The sequence below is a fragment of the Phragmites australis genome, chromosome 14 (genome assembly GCF_958298935.1).
Source record: "Phragmites australis chromosome 14, lpPhrAust1.1, whole genome shotgun sequence".
Lineage (NCBI taxonomy): Eukaryota > Viridiplantae > Streptophyta > Magnoliopsida > Poales > Poaceae > Phragmites > Phragmites australis.
Genome location: NC_084934.1, coordinates 16,776,758 through 16,794,974, shown reverse-complemented (window position 1 = coordinate 16,794,974; position 18,217 = coordinate 16,776,758). Strand labels below are relative to the sequence as shown.

Sequence of the window (18,217 nt, the reverse complement as noted above, 5' to 3'; positions counted from 1 at the left end):
GTATTCGAACTAATCATCAGGCGGATCATTAACATAACCACAACCTCGACGATTAATCAAAATACCACTCCGGCAGTCCCGACACGTGTTTTGTGCCCAAAGATCGGAACATATGCCTTCCAACATGTACATCACAACATAGCTTAATAAAGAGCAAGTAATAAACATTATATTAGAAAAGTTAAGCATGCAGCTGATTTCAACAGTTTTACAACAAAAGCGAGCTAGGAGGAGACAACACCCCTCAACTCCTAACCAACAAAAGATCTACGCAGCAAAAGAAAATAAACTATACAACAAAAGGATATGGAGCCACATGTCCTTAGGCTCCATACCAAGAACACCGAGTTCTGAGTAGAATGTGCTACTCCTGCCCGCCACCCTGATCGGCAGGTACAAAGTAGCCAAACACCGCCTCTTCCTCGCCGACCTGTGAACCTGCATCAACTTAAGGGCAGCACCCTGAGTACGAAGGTACTCGCAAGTCTTACACAATATGGGTATATAATATACCGACTACAAGGATTATGCATTGAGCTGTTAGCAAGAGTAGGCCACAAGGTTAAGTAAAACATATGCGGTAAGCAACCTAGACATATGTGTGAGCAACTAACTTAACTAAAATATATAAAACTACCCTGCAACTACCAACTGATCATATGAAACTGAAACCACATTAGTATCAATGTATAACAAGTACCATCTCGACCACCTCCCACATATTCGAACCACAACCACATCTCCGAACCATACAACCGAATCAACCACGAGAACTCTACGACCAGGTGCAACTGAAACAATAGCATGCTCATGACCGAGAGCGCGGCATTTCGAAATGTTTATACACCCTGCAGGGGATACTCCTGGACCCACACGACTCGGGGACCATACAGCTTGTGCCACCCGCTAAAGTGCACACAAGGGGGTACCCGTGTCAACCTTTCCCAACCAGCCCCAACCATGTGCGACAGCTTATTTTAAAATTAATGATAGCTTATTTTAAAAAATTCATAACTTTTTCATATGAATTCGGATGAGGATATAGTTTATATTAAAATTGTAGCCCTCGACGAGATCTACAACTCTTTAGTTGAAAAGTTTTTCATTTGAAGTCATTTAGATGCCCAAATAATCGTTTGAAATTTTAAACGATTATTTGGATATCTAAATGATTTCAAATAAAAAAATATCAACTACAAAGTTGTAGATCTCGTCAAGGGCTACAATTTTCATATAGATTTTTTCCTCATACGACTTTATATACAAAAGTTATGAATTTTTTAATGGATGGTCATTTCTAGATGCGGTTCACATAAGTAATCGTCTGTGGAAATGACCATTTTTACAGGTGGTTCCTTATATGAATCGCATGTAATAATAATCTATTATCACAAGCAGTTGCTTATGTTAACCGCCTGTGAAAATATATTTCTACAGGCGATCCGTAACCGCAGGAGGGCCTCGCCAATTGTTCAGGCGGTTTTTCAAATAAATCACCTGTAGAAAGTTACCTAAGTGTCTTGAAAAATAGTTTTTGTAGTAGTGTATGATTCACATACAGGTAATCATTACATATTATTCATATACAGGTAATCATTACATATTATTCACATACAATCATCATTACATATGACATATGGTTTTCATATAGTCATGATCAGATATCTCATTTGGTTCACATATAGGTAATTATATCACATATGATTCACATACAGGCAGAAAGTAAGGAGGGTGACTCCAATAGTCCAACAGTCCACCCCCTGGCTTGTTGAAATATGCCCTACTATGATCTTACATACAAAATTATTTACTATGCACCTAAATTCTCTAAAATTCAACTAAATTACCTCATTGTGAAGAAGGTCAGTGTCCGTGACATGAAGGCTATGGGAGCTAAGGCTTCAAGATGGAGAAGGTTGGGGAGGGCGTAGAGGTGTCAGTGTCATGGAGGCTCAAACAACATGGGGCTTCGAAACGGAGGGGGCCGAGGAGGGCGTGGTGGCATCGGTGTCATGGAGGCCACGACATCACGAGGCTTTGAAGCGGAGGAGGCCGGGAGAGCTAAGTATTGTAGAAGGACGAAAAAGGATAATTATATAGGGCAGTGAAACTAGCATTGAAGAATCAAGTAACCAACTGGCAGTGATATACTAGTACTATCGGTTCACAATTACAACCGGCAATTATAGTCTAAAAGCACAGGCACAGGAACCTAGGTGTTAGTGATAATCTATCATTATCGGCTGATAACCAAAACTGGTAGTTATACTATAAACATAAATACATCTAAAGATTATAAATAACTAGCAGTCAGACTTAGTATTAAACACAAACTACATATTAACATAATACATGAAAAGGTTCATTCACAAAAGTTATATAATACATATATACAAAGTATATTATATCTTTTTAAACAACCCTCCTGATGATTAAATTGCGTTCAGAATCCTCTGCCTCATCGTAGATGCTAATGTGACTCACAATGATGAAGCGGACATTGTCTTTATCAAAATTGTATAAATAACAATGCAAATAATCGGCATCTCGATGTTTTGAGCAGAGGATGTAGCAATTATTGTTTTGAGGATCAAAGACAATCCAGAAGACATTATTCCGTCCCAAGGCGTTCCGGAGAGCAACATCTACGGTCACCCATCAGCTTCATATTGGATGAACCTAGTGTCCGGAGACAATGACCAATCGTTCTGGATAGTCTAGAATGAGATAAAAAGAAAATAACGTCATTCGTACCAAAGTGAATAAAGTAATGATTCATCGCAAAGAGTTTTAAGCTTCCTGCGCATGCATTGCTTAGCGTAGTAGATACAGAGCGGACACATGTTTTTACTCCAAATACAGAGTCAAGGCACCAAATCACTGTATAACGCATATCAGTGGAACTGCTAATACGTAACACGCATATTATCTTTCTTGTTTCCTCCTTAATTCTTTTCTTCTTCGACTTTACGGATTAATTGACTATTGATCAGTAAGTGATCAATTAGATGTTTGATCTGCGTGAGTGAGCAACGTGGTCGATGGATGACCTTCTTTCGCAGCACAACATTCTGAGCCTAAACTTCAGGTTCCTAGTGCCTATATACATATAGAGTCGTCAGCTACCGACTGGACAGGATAGGTCACTGCTCTTGCATGGAGTTTGTTGACTCGGTCCAAGAACGAACACGTCAAAGAACGTAACGTACATGCATGAACGAATACTTGACACGTACTATCACTTCCATCGATCCAATTACTCCGTGTGTCAACAATCCACAAGCTAGCAGCCAAAGCATTTGATTGTCTATTTGTCCTCTCCTGCAGTCTCCACACGCTCAAACGCCCCAGTGACAAGACGAAAATTGCATGCGGACAAACGTACGTAGGAATACAAAACCCATTCGAGAAACTAGGCCCCGTGACCAATAGGATCTTTTTACAATCCTTTGCCTTTTCACTTTCGCTCATACGACTGAACGAAGAATGGTACACTCCAAGGCCAATGGCACGCCATCCATGAGGTTAGTGCTGTCTAATTCGAGATTTTTTCCCTTTGTTTTTCAAATTTGTGAGAAACTAAAAAGCCAAGTTAGAAACTGAAAAAAAAAAAGCACCGGCGGCCACTTGGGCCGCTACAAGGCCCATGATCGGGCAACTCATCTAGACTTACTCAGCTATCTTGTTGACCGCATCGCCCTCCCGATAGGGTAGAGGAGATATAGGGGGAGAGGAGGAGGGTGAGGGGTGGTGCCACGGCAACAGTGGTCACTGGCCTCCCGATCGTAGATGGCGCGCACATGGGGGGCTCGGGCATAGCGGCACACCAATGGTGATGCCGTTACTCCCCTCCTCGTTTACAAATAAGGTCGGACCCCTCTCTTCGTCCCCATCTACAACATGACCACCTTTATCTCCTTCAAATCACCCCTACTCTGGCAACCTCAGTCTAATTTCAGTTGTCCCCACGTGGCTCCTCAGCTTCCTATCTTCGCACTACGTCCATTGGTGTTGATCTTCAGTGCCCGACAATGCATCCTAGTGTTTGGGAGGGGGTATCAATGGCGGCACTATGTTGCAGGCTTTGCTCTGCTCCTTCTCCCTGGCCGTCCTCATGGTCTCGGTGTGATGGTGTGAATCGCATCGGCCTTCATTGGTGGTGCCATCATACTTTGTTGGATCATCGGGTCACACCATCTCATCGAGGTTGCACGTTTGTCGGTGCTATGGACTTGTTGGTGGTGGTGGTCTTGTGCGTTGTGCGTGCAAGTGTGAGTGTGTGTGCACGCGCACCCGTGTTGTTGTGGTCACCAATCTTCTGTTCAGCGATGATCTGCTCCTTCCTTGTGCCCATGGCGGTGCGGCATGCTGTTAGTGTTGTTATTGTCCTCCCTAGCCCGGAGTTTGCGCCTCTGATCTATGTGGTGTATTCCTACTGCTTGGGTTGTAGTCGGGGATGTTCCCTTTCGACAGGGACATCGGTTTTCGTATCTAAGTCGACCATAGCACCGGTAATTCTTTGATGTGAGCGGCGGAATTAGTTTTTTTAGGACAGGACGGTTTCATTCGCCTTGAGCCTCCTGCACGCGGACAATCTGCATGTAGTCGGTTGCATGCTGTCTTCTCGGTTTATTTATTGTGCAATCTGCTAGTTTATTCAAGTTGGGTGTAATTGTATCATCTGTGGGCAGATTTGTATGGTTGATGATGATAGCAGCATAGTGAGACATTGACGTGACAGTTCATTAGGGTTTTAGTGTTGCTTTGTTTAGTAATTGTTCAATTATCTTCTTAGAATTGTTACTTACTCTCATTAGCAAATTACATGTGTTATGGTTGTTTTCATATACTGATTATTTGCAGTACTCAGAGGATCAGTGATCGCCAACTAGTGTTGGAAGGCTGCCAAAAGACAGTAACCTGCTTTTTTTTAAGTAATACCTAAAAATTTAATCATGATGATGATTTATTTCTGCCTATGTTATTTAATTACCATGTTGAAAGATGCCATGAATATGAGTAGCTTAATTTATTTAATTAATGCTATAGAAATGCTCTTGTTTATTCATGTTGCATTTATTTATGGTATTTCATTATACAAAGACTTGTTATATTTGGAATTAACTATTTAAATAATAGTAGAAGTGTGTCGCTTATATCTCCCCAGATCCAATTGTTAGGGCTCGGGAGGGGTTGCCGGTTCGGAGTCTGGGTGGTGGCCAAGCTCAGAGGGATTGCCGGGGTCGGGGGCCGGCGCCGGAGACGCGATGAGAGTGGGGCGGTGGAGAAGAAAAGAGAACTGTCGTGCGATCTCCATCGGACGATCGATCCAGTTGTGTCAGATTGTAACAAAGCCTGATTAGGCGATTGAACAATAGAGCTTCCCTTACTTCTTTCTTTAATCACTAGAATATGATTATTTTTATCTTTTACATCCAACCTAGCGCGTAGACCCTTACAGGCACGCCAATGGCTACAACTTGGCTAAGAAAAGTTAGGTTGAACGTGACAAGAAGCTGTATTGTGGCATTTGATTTGTTATATATAGTCAATTACTGAACCCTTACGATAAAGGCATTGAAAAAACAGTGCTGCCGACATTAGTGCACTCTAAGTTATGCTACTTGATTAGATGCTTGATTGCTCGGTACCAATTGTGATTCAATTGTCAGTTGAATTAAAAAGAACTCGATAACGGTTCGAGACCAAGCGGAATATAGGAAAGTCGTTGCAGAGGTCGCCGGCGCAGCAGCACAACGGCCGCGGCGGCAAGTTCGCGGCCCATTGGTGTCGCGCGCGCGCGCCGTGGTGATGACCAAGCGGGCAGAACGCGGCCGGCGACATGCCGATAATTCCCACGGCGGCGGATAGCAAACAAATCAATGATCAGAAAAGGTGATTGCTATGCTAGCTAGCTGCCCGCCTGCATGCCACTATATCTGACTTTGTACAGAGTTACAGACAAACTGCTTTCTTTTCCACAAACTTTGCCCTGCAACTCTTGTTGCCGTTGTCCATGTGACAAATCTATCGCTAGGTTCACCATGTCCTAATCCTAACAGAATGCAGTCAATTAATTAGGTCATTTAGTTTGGTCCTAACAGTTGCTGATTAAGAATCCTAACTTGTGGCCCCAGGACAAGATCACAGGAGGCTAGCAACAGTGTGCACACATGTGACTCGGATTATTTTGGTCAGGAACATATATCGAGTATATATTTTAACGTTATTTTCAAGATTCTTGTTGAAACCAGGGGCAAAATGACAGAGGAAACAACAGAGCTGAAGATCAGATCAGAGATATTCTCCCTTTGCAACTAGCTAGCTAGGTTTTCGTCGACCGACAGTGATGCGTGTGTGTGATTCCGATGCATGAATGATTCGGCCACAGTACAGCTGCCTTTGATGCCGATGTGTCCAAGGTCACCGACAAACTTGATCTATACCGGGTACATGCATGCATATATGCGCGCACGGGGATTGCGGCTGCAGCTGCTGCCCAGTTTCCACACTCTTTTTTATCGAGAGTATTGCATTGAGGACCCACGTACTCAACACACACCATTCTTATGCTCTCGCATGCACACATGCGCATGCACATCTCACTACACACGAGTTAGAAAATTATTACAGTAAGAGAAGGCCTCTCGTAATGCGGGTATGCGTTTTCTCAGTGAATGCATGCGTGTGCCACCGTAATGGTACGTGCTTTCCAGGGTTGGAAACGGATCGAATACGTATGAAATCAAATTTGGATAGTACGATTTACCACATTTTAATCCGAATGCGAATATGGATCCGAATATCCTCGAATACGAATACGAATCGGATAGTTCGAATACGAATCCGCATTCGGATATCTACTCGATCTTCGAAATTCAGGTCGGAAATTTAAAATTTTGAAAAATTTTGACTGAAATTTGATAAAATTCGACAGAAATTTGTTCTAATTTGATTGGGCCGGAATTTTAGAAATTTTGTTCAAAATTCATGTTGGAAATTTAAATTTTTGATCAAATTTAACTGAAATTTGACTGAAATTTGTTCCAATTTAATTGGGTTGGAATTTCGTTCATATTTGAAATTTCTAAAACTTTAGCAAAATTTGGTTCTCTAGTTGGCGGATATGGATACGAATCGGATATATCTCGAATTCAGATATCCACATTTGAATCCGAATCTCAAAAACGAATTCGGATATATCCATTTTAGTATCCATTTCAAAAACGAATACAGATACGGATATCCATATTCGTATTTTAACGGATACGGAATCGGATAATTCGGATTTCCTGCCATCCATTTCCACCCCTAGTGCTTTCTGACTAAACGTTCATACATGTGTACAGATACCAATATCGAGTCTAGGACACCACTTAAGGCCCTCTCTCCTCCTCCAAAAACCTCATTAGCATTCCCCATTTCTCCTCACTATTTGCCTCCTCCACTCTGATCGCCATAGCCACTCCTCTGCCACCGTCGTCACTCTGCCCTCTTCACCCACTCCACACTAGGCCTGGTTGCCAATTAGTCGGCCCTTGACGAAATTGTTGTTGGAGAAGGAGGCAATGGCTATCTCCTCCGAGGAGACTATCTCTGACCTATCGTTCGATGGGGAGGAGGCCAGGGACGACAACGATGACGACGTCTAATGGTGGGACATCACTCCATCACTGCTGGGCTCGAAGGAGGAGGAGGAAGAGGAAGTGGAAGAGAAGTGCGGTGGTGCCGAGGAGGACGAGGTGGGAACAGCGACGAGAAAGAGGCCAACACAGAGGAGGAGCCTGGCGCTAACTCCAACTTCAACAACTCTGACGATGATGATGACAGTGGTGCCTCTGGTAGCTTCATCGCCATCAGCCACACTGCCACCCTCGATGGCCCGTGACAAATAAGGGTAGGGTTAGTGTTAATGTGTAGGTGTTATATGCATGCTAATCCAAAATTAGCTATTTGGATTTAGCAGCTTTTTTGATCCAGACATGTTTTTGTGCAATCTGGATCTTCTTTTATAGTAACTGGTCTTTTTGTTATGTGAAAAGATAAGTTATCTTCGGTTGCCTGCTGACGAAAAAGCGTAGGCTAGCAAAGGCACTTAGTGTTAGTGTTAGTGTGTAATTAATCTTTCTTCTATGTAAATTAGTGAAAAGATCCGTTAACTTCTTAGCCTAAATTTTCTTTCATACGCTTATGCATTTATGAATGTAAAGACAAAAATGAATTGTCGTTTCCTTTGCCATTTGACCACTCTTCCCGTGTGAAATGGAATGCTCAGTGAGAATCTCTCAATTGTCTCTCTTCCAACCACTCTTGAATATGTTAAATTCATTGGATCAATCATAAACTCCCAGCAAGGTTAAAAAGAATGTATTATTCAAATTGCTAAGTGAATGTATAATTTAAATGCATCATTTACAGGTTAGAACAATTATATCCTAGATACCTAGTACAAAACATGCACTAGCTCAGTTGGTAGGAGTGTTGAGTCATTTTGTCATGAGGTTGTGAGTTTGAGTCCTAACAATATACTCTCAAAAATGGTGAGACCTGGTGATAGTGGGTGACTGTGACGATGCATGGGTGGCCTGGCGATCATCCAAAAAAAATCGGCAAATTTTACTGACTTTTTGTATTTTTCATGTTCTAGAACAAAGTATCACAAACGATTCAAAATACATTATCTTTTACGGGTTCAGCTTAGAATCATGTGAGATAAACAATTATCCTAGGCTTTTTACCGTCCAAGGTAACCCGGTCGTTATGACTGGCGCAATAACTTTGACGGCTTAAACAGTCTGAAATAATTGTTTTTGGGCCATCTAAGATATGACTCTATGTACTAGTGCTACAGTTCACACTGGCCAGCTATGGCTCTTTCTATTAGAAAGTACGAGTTTTTAGCAGATCCTGAGCATCTTGGTCATCCGCTGATCATTTCAGAGAGCTTAAATTCGAATTAGCAATTCGTGTCTCCATTTTTATAAATAATCATGATTTTACTAATAATAATCTTCTAAATTAAACAAGGACACCTAGTTTGCTCAACCTCAAACTAGATGTCCTTGTGTAGACTTTCTCCTTCAGGAAACTATCCAATTCAGGAACGCTATTGCCAGCCCAGCCCAGCCCAGCCCAGCTAGCTACTGACACTACAATACATCCTTGCATGCGTCAATGCCCAACACAAATTATTCCTGGCAACGTTCTTGATTAAAGCCCACACACGTAATAATCAGCAGGAATGATTACGCTGGATTAGATTTGAGAATTACGCTGCTTCGAGGCTTCGGCTGCAACCACCATGCTCATATAGTCATATTTTCTTCGAAATTCTTTTACTTTTAAAATTTTTAATAGAGATTTAAAAATAAAGTCCAGTGGTGTTTCCTTTCTAAATAAATCTATTTCTTCTGCGTTTGTGGGTCCTATTTACCAGGAGCCACTTATACAATTAACATCACGAAAATTGCAGCCTTGAACATAATCAGAATCTCTCTAATCAGACTTGACTTCAACCACACCTTTTAGTAAGGTAAGAGACAGAAAATCTGCCCCTAAAATGGCACATCACATCGCTCAGATCAGCTTCACGAATCTCAAAGAATCACCTTCCACGGTACAGCTGCCTTTGATTGCCTGCTCAGTTCAGCTGCAGACCTGCAGATAAGGCTCGCTGCCTTGCGACATGGCGCGCACCCGATGTCCGCTGCTGCCCTCCTCCTCCAGCTCGCCGCCGACGCCGTGGCCGGAGCGGTTCCACGCGGTGCTGTTCACGAACCTGACCAGCTACTTTATGGCGTCGACGGGCCCGCCGCTCCGGATCACCGGCCTCTAGTACGACTGGCCGCGGAGGCGCAACCTGAACCTGGTCCGGCACCAGCTCTCCGCCGACCCGCCCTACGACGTGGAGAGGGGCAACGGCACCGCCTTCTACTTCGACCCGTCGACGTGCCGCGTCGAGCGGTTCCCCGTCGGCGTGCTGCCGCCCTGGTGGCTATCCAGCGGCGGCGCGGAGTACATAGGCCGCGAGGTCACCGGCGGTATCGAGTGCCACGTGTGGAGAAAGGCCGGGTTCATCGTCTACTACGACTACGAGGAGATCAGCACGGGGCGGCCCGTGCGCTGGAACTTCATCGGTGGTAATTTCAGATAGCCGTAGCAGCGCTCATTTGCTAGTAATTTGATTAGCTGATTGTAGCTGCTATGGTAATCTTCCTTATGAACCAGATTTATAGATGTTTCAAAGCAGATGTTTTTTATTTGCATTCACGCCTTTTAGAAAGAGCCGCTAAAATGGCTAAATGAGCATAACTAACTGACTAATCGTTAAACATAGTAATCTTCCTTAATTTTCTTCTGACGATTTTGCATGATTCAACTTTCTCCCTGAATCAAGACAGTGAAGAAATATATAAAAAAACAAAAAAGTTGGACGAATGGACACATAAAAAAGTTGGAAGAATAGCAGTATAGCACAACTTTCTCTCCCGGATCGACTTTTCTGATAATTGCATTGCGTAATGCACCTGCGCAATGTTAGGAAATTTGGACACAAGAGGCAAGGATTTACATGAAAAACGCTCCAATTTAGAGGTAAAAATCCACAGGGAACAAATCTTATTACGATGGTTCAAAATTGAAGGTACGAGAGATGGTCCATATTTATAGGCGTCTTACGGAGTCATATTCGACTAGAATATTTGTAGTATTCGCTAGGACTTGTACTCCTGAGGTGTTTGAGTCATTATCCAACACGCCGTGACAGGGATCCAGCAGTTCGTGATGAGCTTTGAGCCCAGCGTGGCGCACTGCTTCCCGAGCGACAATGAAGAAGAGAAGAGGAAGAAGAAGCACCATGTCCCTAGAAGTGATGAAGAGGAGGTCGCCGGTGGGCTTGAGGCGGCCAGACTAGTAAGCATGTTTGCAGGAGCTGCAATGCCATCCGTGTAAGTACATATATATACATGCCTGATGCCTGCCTACTCCCCATTTCTCCTCTGCCTCTTTGCTGTTGAGAAAGCCCCATTTCTCCCAGATGTGTGCGTGGGTAATGTATGCAAGAATGAATGAACAATGAGAAGCAGATCTTGTATTTGTTTGAGGTCTCCCAGCTTATCATGAAATCAAATTATAAGCTTCAAAATTCGTATAGCAATCTAAAGTAAGTCCAGGTCCTAAAAATACGTTTCATTCCACCAAAAAATAAACATTCAGAACCATGCGCATTGGAGTTGCCACAACTATGGTTCTACCCCATGAATTCCAAGCATCAAATTCAGAACGATGCCAAACTGTAGCCTGCCTAAAATGACAACACCTTATGCTACATTTCGATCAGAATATGACAAAAACTCGTCATAGTACACAAGATATGTGTACCCAAGCAAACAAAAGGATATGAATTTTTAGTGCATGTGATTCAACTTATTTATCACATTACTAAACTAAGACCCAAGTCCTAGAAAGGGTGTCATGTCAGCAAGCAAGCAACATTCAGAATTGCAGCAATTATTCTCTGCCCATCAATATCAAGTACCAAATTCAGAACACTGCCCAACTGCAACCAACCTAAGTTAGCAACATCTCATACCACATTCAGTTAGAATGACCATAAACCACAATATCGATGCAGTACCGATACGGATACATGTATCGTTATCAGCCCGATATCGATACGAGGATACGCTATTTTTCCAAAAAACCTGATATGCAGATACATTTTACTATTTTTAGAAAAACATAAATAAGTTACACCTAACTACTGAATAACTGAACTATTGAACTACTGAACGATGACACACACAATCTTTTGATGATTTACAAATGTTTTAACAGATCATGGATGAACTAGTAAAGAACTACAAGAACTACTAACTAGTAAAGATTAAAGAATTACAAGAACTACTGAACAGAACAATGGCTCGGTTGCCTATGTGAGAACTAGTAAATAACTCGGTTTTAACAGACCATGGGAGAACTAGTAAAGAACTTGGTTGCCTATGTGAGAACTGAAAACTAGTAAAGAACTCGGTTTTAATAGATCTAGTAAAGAACTTTGTAAGACTCGGTTTTAACAGACCATGTGAGAAGTGAGAACAGACCACCTGGTTGTCAACTCGGCGGAAGGGAGCAGATCATGTGAGAACGTAACTGCTAAGGAGAGCAGAGAGCGGGCTACTCACCAGATCTGGAGAGCGGCTGGCGTCTACTGGCTAGAGGCGCGGGCTGGTGGGGCGGCTGCTAGCTAAAGGCGCGGGCGGCTGGAGGCGCGGGATGGCCGTCGGCGTGGTCACGACCAACGACGGCGAGAGGGCCCGTGTGTGGCAGCGGCTGGCGAGTGGTGAGATGCGAGAGGGAGACGAGAGCCGAGAGGATAAAGTTTTTTATTTTTATATTTTTTATATAAATAATTAAATAAATATACCTTGGACGAAAATATTTAAAAAACAGATGCCTACCATCCTCTCATTAAGCAGTTAGGACGGTAAGCAGTCCACTAGGACCTTACCGCCTCATCAGAGGGTGGTTAGCCCATGGGTGAATAGTACTCGATCCGAGTATTGTTCATAGATCAATTTTTTCGTCGTATCTTATTTGTGCAAAACAGTGGTCTTCTGTTATTTCAAAAATCCTAAAACGTTTTGTACATGTTTTATAATCCATTTGCAACCCATTTTAATTGAACTCACCCAAAAAACCTATGTAGAATTTAAACTAAAATTCTCTAAGAAAGCCTACTTTATATCTTCGAATAATTGTTAGTGACTCAAATAAATTTTCAAAAATCTGAAAAAAAAATCACTAATATTCTTCTTATGTGATGGAATAATTTTTAAAATTATTTGTAGTCCTAGGTTATATGGTAAAAAAGTGAGTTACTTTGTAATACTCTATTTATATGTATTTTTATCATTTAATGTGATATTCTTCTTTTAATTCAATTTGAATTCAAACATATACACCCCTTGATTGCGCTAGAAGTACTGTTTTCAACTCTATTTTTCCTCCCATCCTCTTTGTACAAAGCTAAGTCGTGTGGTCACTTCATGTCTAAAGCCTGATTCACGATAAATGTGTTGTCATTTCATGCTTAAAGCGCTGTCATGTGGTCACTTTATGTCTAAAGTGTGAGTCACGATAGAGATACTCTACTAGCAGTATAGTGTTATCATTTCATGCTTATAGTTGAGTCATGTGGTCACTTTATGTCTAAAGCCTGACTCACGACAGAGGGTTGTGCTACTGGGTGTGGTTACAGCATTGTGTGTTTGCAATTGATATTGTGAACGACTATAAAAGACAATTCTGAACTGCGTATGTTATCCCTGCCCCAAACACAAGCCGGAGTAAAGAGATGGCGAGCTCTGATATGCCTACGTTTGCTATACCACCATCATTGTGCAAGTGCGGTACTGTATGCGAAATGAAGGTATCCCATGAGCTCGAAACCTATGGGAGAAGATTCTTCCGATGTTCAAACATTGATCCTTCGTCCGTATGTCATGGGGTCTAAACATTGATCCTTCTTCCGTGTGCTATGATCATGTTGTTTGTAATTGAATAAATTATACCATATCATGTAATGTTGTATTTTATTTGCACGCGTACTAGTGGTGACTTTTTTTTTATTTTAGCCTTTTTAAAACTAATATTTTAATAACAGCCCGTCGGTATCTAAATTTTCAGGAACTAGCCCATTTTGTCACGCCAAAGTGTCTAGCGTGACTCCCCAACGTAGTCACGTCATATTCATTGGCGTGACCAAAGTAGCCACGCTGGCAGAAACCCCGACGCCTTTACACGTGGGTTCGACGTGGCATCCGAAAATACTGTTCATCCGAGTCACGCCAACCAATTTGGCGTGACTCAGGCTGCCACGTCGAACCCACGTGTAAAGGCGCCAGGGTTTTCGCCAGCGTGGCTACTTTGGTCACGCCAATGAATATGGCGTGACTACGTTGGGGAATCATGCCAGACACTTTGGCGTGACAAAAGGGGTTAGTTCTTGAAAATTTAAATGCCAATGGGCTGTTATTAAAATATTAGTTTTTAAAAGGCTAAAATAAAAAAACTCACTAGTGGTAGGGTTTGTAATACTAATGGTTTGATGTGGAAAGTTGCAAGCCAACAATTTATTGTCCGACGGGACGGCATGTAGATACGTTCGAAAGCGGCTAAGATTGCATGATGTTACACTTTGTGATGGTATGAGAACACAGGTAATAAAAACGTTAATGATAACATAGTATCGAAATAAACACCCTACATGACATGATAACCACATAATAGAAATAACACAAACATATCAAAGTACTGTCTAATGGTGCAGTCAAGGGCTATCGCCATGGGTTTTTGGGTGAATCCAATTAAAATAGGTTGCGTATGGATTATAAAACATGTAAAAAAAGTTTTAGAATTTTTAGAACAACAGAACACCATTGTTTTGCACAGAGAAGATGGGAGGGGAAAATAGAGATGTGAACCGTACTCTTGGCGCAGTTAAGGGGTGTATATGTTTGAATTCAAATTGAATTAAAAGAATAATATCACATGAAATAATAAAAATACATATAAATAGAGCATTACAAAGTAACTCACTTTTTTACCATATAACTTAGGGCTACAAATAATTTTAGAAATTAGTTCATCACATAAGAAGAATATTAGTGAATTTTTTCAGATTCTTATAAAATTTTCGCCTGAGGTATTTTTATTTAATTATTTATGTCAAAAAATATTTAAAAAAAACTCGGATGGATAGTAGATGATTTTGGGATTTGAGTGAGCCAAACTAGACTGTTGCTGGATGGAACCGTATCCACTAGGTATCCACGAAGTATCCTTAGGTTGATGAGAGGAATGCAAGTGATTGACACGGGAGCTCCTCTCAGTGTTCCAGTCGGTGGAACTACTCTCGTACGAATTTTTAACATTCTTGGGGTTTAAAGGGTATAGAATAAGAATAGATAAATAAAAAGGATCCGTCCATGGATCAATTTATTTCGTGGATTGGTCAAAAATTTAGAATGGGTTTAGTTGCTTAAATTCAAAAAATTAATAAAAGAATTTTTTTTATCTAGTTATTAGCTAAAAAAGGTATTTATTAAAAAAGAGTGAATCATTTTACTTTCTATTCATTTTTGTATTTCTTTATGTTAAAATGAAATAGCTCTCCGGTAATAAGCACAAAACCATCCATTCTGGTTCTACATTTGTTTGAATAAAATGTTTCGCTAATTGTGTGCGGGTTTGTATGGTCCTGGATAAGGGTGTCCGATCCTTATTGATTAACTGGAAAAGTACAAACTGTAAGTCCTGTGTGCGGTGTAAAAGGTTTTGATCCTTTCGTTCCGGGAGGAATAGCTTCGCATCATTTTTCAACCATCTCAACAATAGAATTAGATTAGAATAAGGAAAAAAAAAGTCAATTTGTTCGAGATGAGATAAAGAAAAAAGTTTAGAGATGACTCAAAAAATTTCTAAGGATTTTCTTTTGGCTATAAGTAAAAGCAAAGACCTTAATTTTACTTCACACGATTTTTTTCCTTTATTTTGTTACTCAAGTTGAAGAAGTATGATAATTTTATAACTACCAAAAAAATGCCCGCTTCCTTTTGCGTATGGCACCCTCACTCCCCTTGGCAGCGTCTACTAATTCCAAACTTAATTTGAAAGCGAATTTGCAGAAGGAATTAGAGGTATTGCTCTGAATTTGGAATCCAAAAATATTGAGGTTGTATTAATGAGCGATGGGTTAATGGGATTTCAACTAATACTTTTCGGAGAATTAGATGGTCTATTCGAACAGGCTTTTTATTTGGTGAGGAATATCAATGAAGCTAGCACAAAAGCTATATCGTCAGGTTATCTCTTACCTGCTCATGAATTCAGCAAGCAGTTCAAAAGGTTGATCTGTTTGAAAATTTGTGTGTACGAGATTCGAATAACTTCAAAATAACTGACATATCCGGTCCATATCCGAATATTGCTCGAATACGTATCCCAGCCATATCCGAGCTGTTCTGAGAGTATCCGCATCCGGCACAACATTACCGAGGAAATGCACAGAGAGAAAGACTCTTAACTTTCAGTAGAGATGGTTCAACTTATTCAGCAGCACATTCTCTACCAAAATCCGCATCTATATTGCTCCCCAAATCGATTCACCAAACATTTCTTACTGACATATACTAGATAGGTAGATAGCATCACCATATCCTGATATCCACATTACCAACACCACCACCTCCAGCAGATCACACAATTCAGACGAGACACTGCAGCGTCACATCCGGCGAGCCGACGACCTGGAGTTGATTGTCCTCTCCTTGACCAACGATACGGAGCCGGATGCGGCAGTGGCCTTCTTCATCTCCTTGCTGGCCCTCAGGGAGGACCTCGGCGCCAGGCCTTTAGCCCGGCCCACCGCGAAGTCGCCAGCTGGCATGGACCTCCGCACGGACTCGGCGCCAGCGCCGGTGGAGGCCTTATTGGCGACGCGGCGCTTGGACAGCTCGACGGCGACGCAGGGGTCCTCGGCCATCACCTCCGCGTCCACCGCCTCCCAGTCGCCGCCGTAGGGGAAGCCGTGCTTGCGCTTAAGCCGCTCGTTGCGCCGCGCCGAGTAGAGGTCGTAGAGCCTGCCCCGCACGAAGAGCGGGCCGGCGACCGGCGAGGCCGCCCTGGCCAACGCGGCGAGGTCGAGCGCCACCCTCTCATCGTGGTCGACGCCGGCGGGGAGGTTCTCCTTCCGGGCCGCCCTTGCCGGGGGCGACAGCTCGGTGGCGGGGAGGTTCTCCTTCCCCGTCGCTCTTGCCGGCGACGGCGCGGCGGCTGCTGGGAAGTCCAGCTTCGTGCGCGGCAGGCTCGGCTCCAGGCGCGGCACCGGGAGCGCGGAGATGGACGCGCGCATCGGACTCGGCTCGAGGCGGATCGGCGACGGGATCGCGCAGGTGGACGCGCGCATCGGGGTCGCCGCCTTCTTGATCGATCCTGGAGAGTTGAGAGAAACACGCATCAAATCGGAAACCGAAAAATCGTTTCTGGGCCAAGCCTACTGCTTCAAACTGAAAGGGAAGGGCAACAAAAATTCCGTTTCTTGGAATTGGAGAAATGGCCGCCGAAGAACTCGGGTATTGGCACAAACAAAGAAAGGAAATTTGAGGACTGGAAAAAAAAAATGAAAAAAAGGGTGGATCTTTCTCTCTCGATTGGGGCCGGAAGCAAAATTTTCATCGATTTTTCCTTACCCTAAACCAATCAGGGAGACAGGGGAGCAGAGGCAGAGCACATCAAGAAGGAGCATTGGAACCAATTCCGTTGGCGCGGCACGATGGGGACGGGTATCAGGCGCCGTACCTGGCGGTGTCTTGACGGAGGAGGACGGCGCCAGGGGCGGCCTTTGGACGCGGTGCGGGCGCGGGCGGAGGCGGCGCGGGGAGACGTCGAGCGGTGGCCGGTGATCCATCGCTCAGTCGATCACGGGGAAAACGAAGAACTGCTTGCTCGGTCTCTCTCTCTCTCTCTCTCTCTCTCTCTCTCTCTCTCTCTCTCGCTCGCTCTTGGAGGTTTTAAGCGGAGGAGGCCCCAACGGTCGGATCGGCTCCCGTGCCTTTTTGAATTGGTCCTGCGTGGCCGTTTGTCAGAGTACGGTGACTGGCGAGTGGGCCCTCGAGGGCGAGCCGTTTGAATATGGCACGGCGATGATAATAGCGTGTGCCGTGGTTGGCCGCAACATATATTTTGTGGTTACTACTTTCTTTAATCTCTTGACCAAAATAGGAAGCAATTGTGAATTTTGTGACAAATCCTGCCTAGCCACAGAACCAAACGTCTCATGTTCACAGGAATGCCGTTTTACCAACTAGAATAGTTGTTCACAGTTTTAGAAACTATTTGTTTGGGTTTCTACAAATTGTTATTTCTCCATAAACCTACTTCTAGATAAAGCATATCCCGACTAACTTTTAACTTCTCAATCTTCTGTAGTAGTAAAGATTACTTTTGCTTCTTAGAAATCACAACAAAAATAGATGATTTGTTTAGACTTCTCGTTTGTAAGAAACAGAAACCAATAAAAATCCAAACAAACAGATCCTTAGGCAATACAGCATACAGCTGCAAAAACATTCCTAGCTAAACCCAAATAACTTAACAAGAACAATGTGCTCCTGCAACATAAAAGGCTGCAACTGTTATCCAGCAAATTAGAATTTAC

At 42.9% G+C, this 18,217-nt stretch overlaps 1 protein-coding gene and 1 pseudogene across 1 annotated transcript; one reads left to right on the top strand and one right to left on the bottom strand.

Annotated features, from left to right (window-relative positions):
• Positions 1–9,685: 9,685 nt before the first annotated feature.
• Positions 9,686–10,950, top strand: LOC133890273 (uncharacterized protein At4g14100-like; annotated as a pseudogene).
• Positions 10,951–15,936: 4,986 nt separating this feature from the next.
• On the bottom strand, positions 15,937–17,575 carry LOC133891169 (uncharacterized). The gene is made up of 2 exons (XM_062331888.1): positions 17,359–17,575; positions 15,937–16,992 (listed from the first exon to the last, which is right to left on the bottom strand). Exons 1-2 carry the CDS (start codon positions 17,465–17,467, stop codon positions 16,286–16,288), a joined length of 816 nt encoding a protein of 271 aa, XP_062187872.1. The 5' UTR covers positions 17,468–17,575; the 3' UTR covers positions 15,937–16,285.
• Between the last annotated feature and the right edge of the window lie 642 nt (positions 17,576–18,217).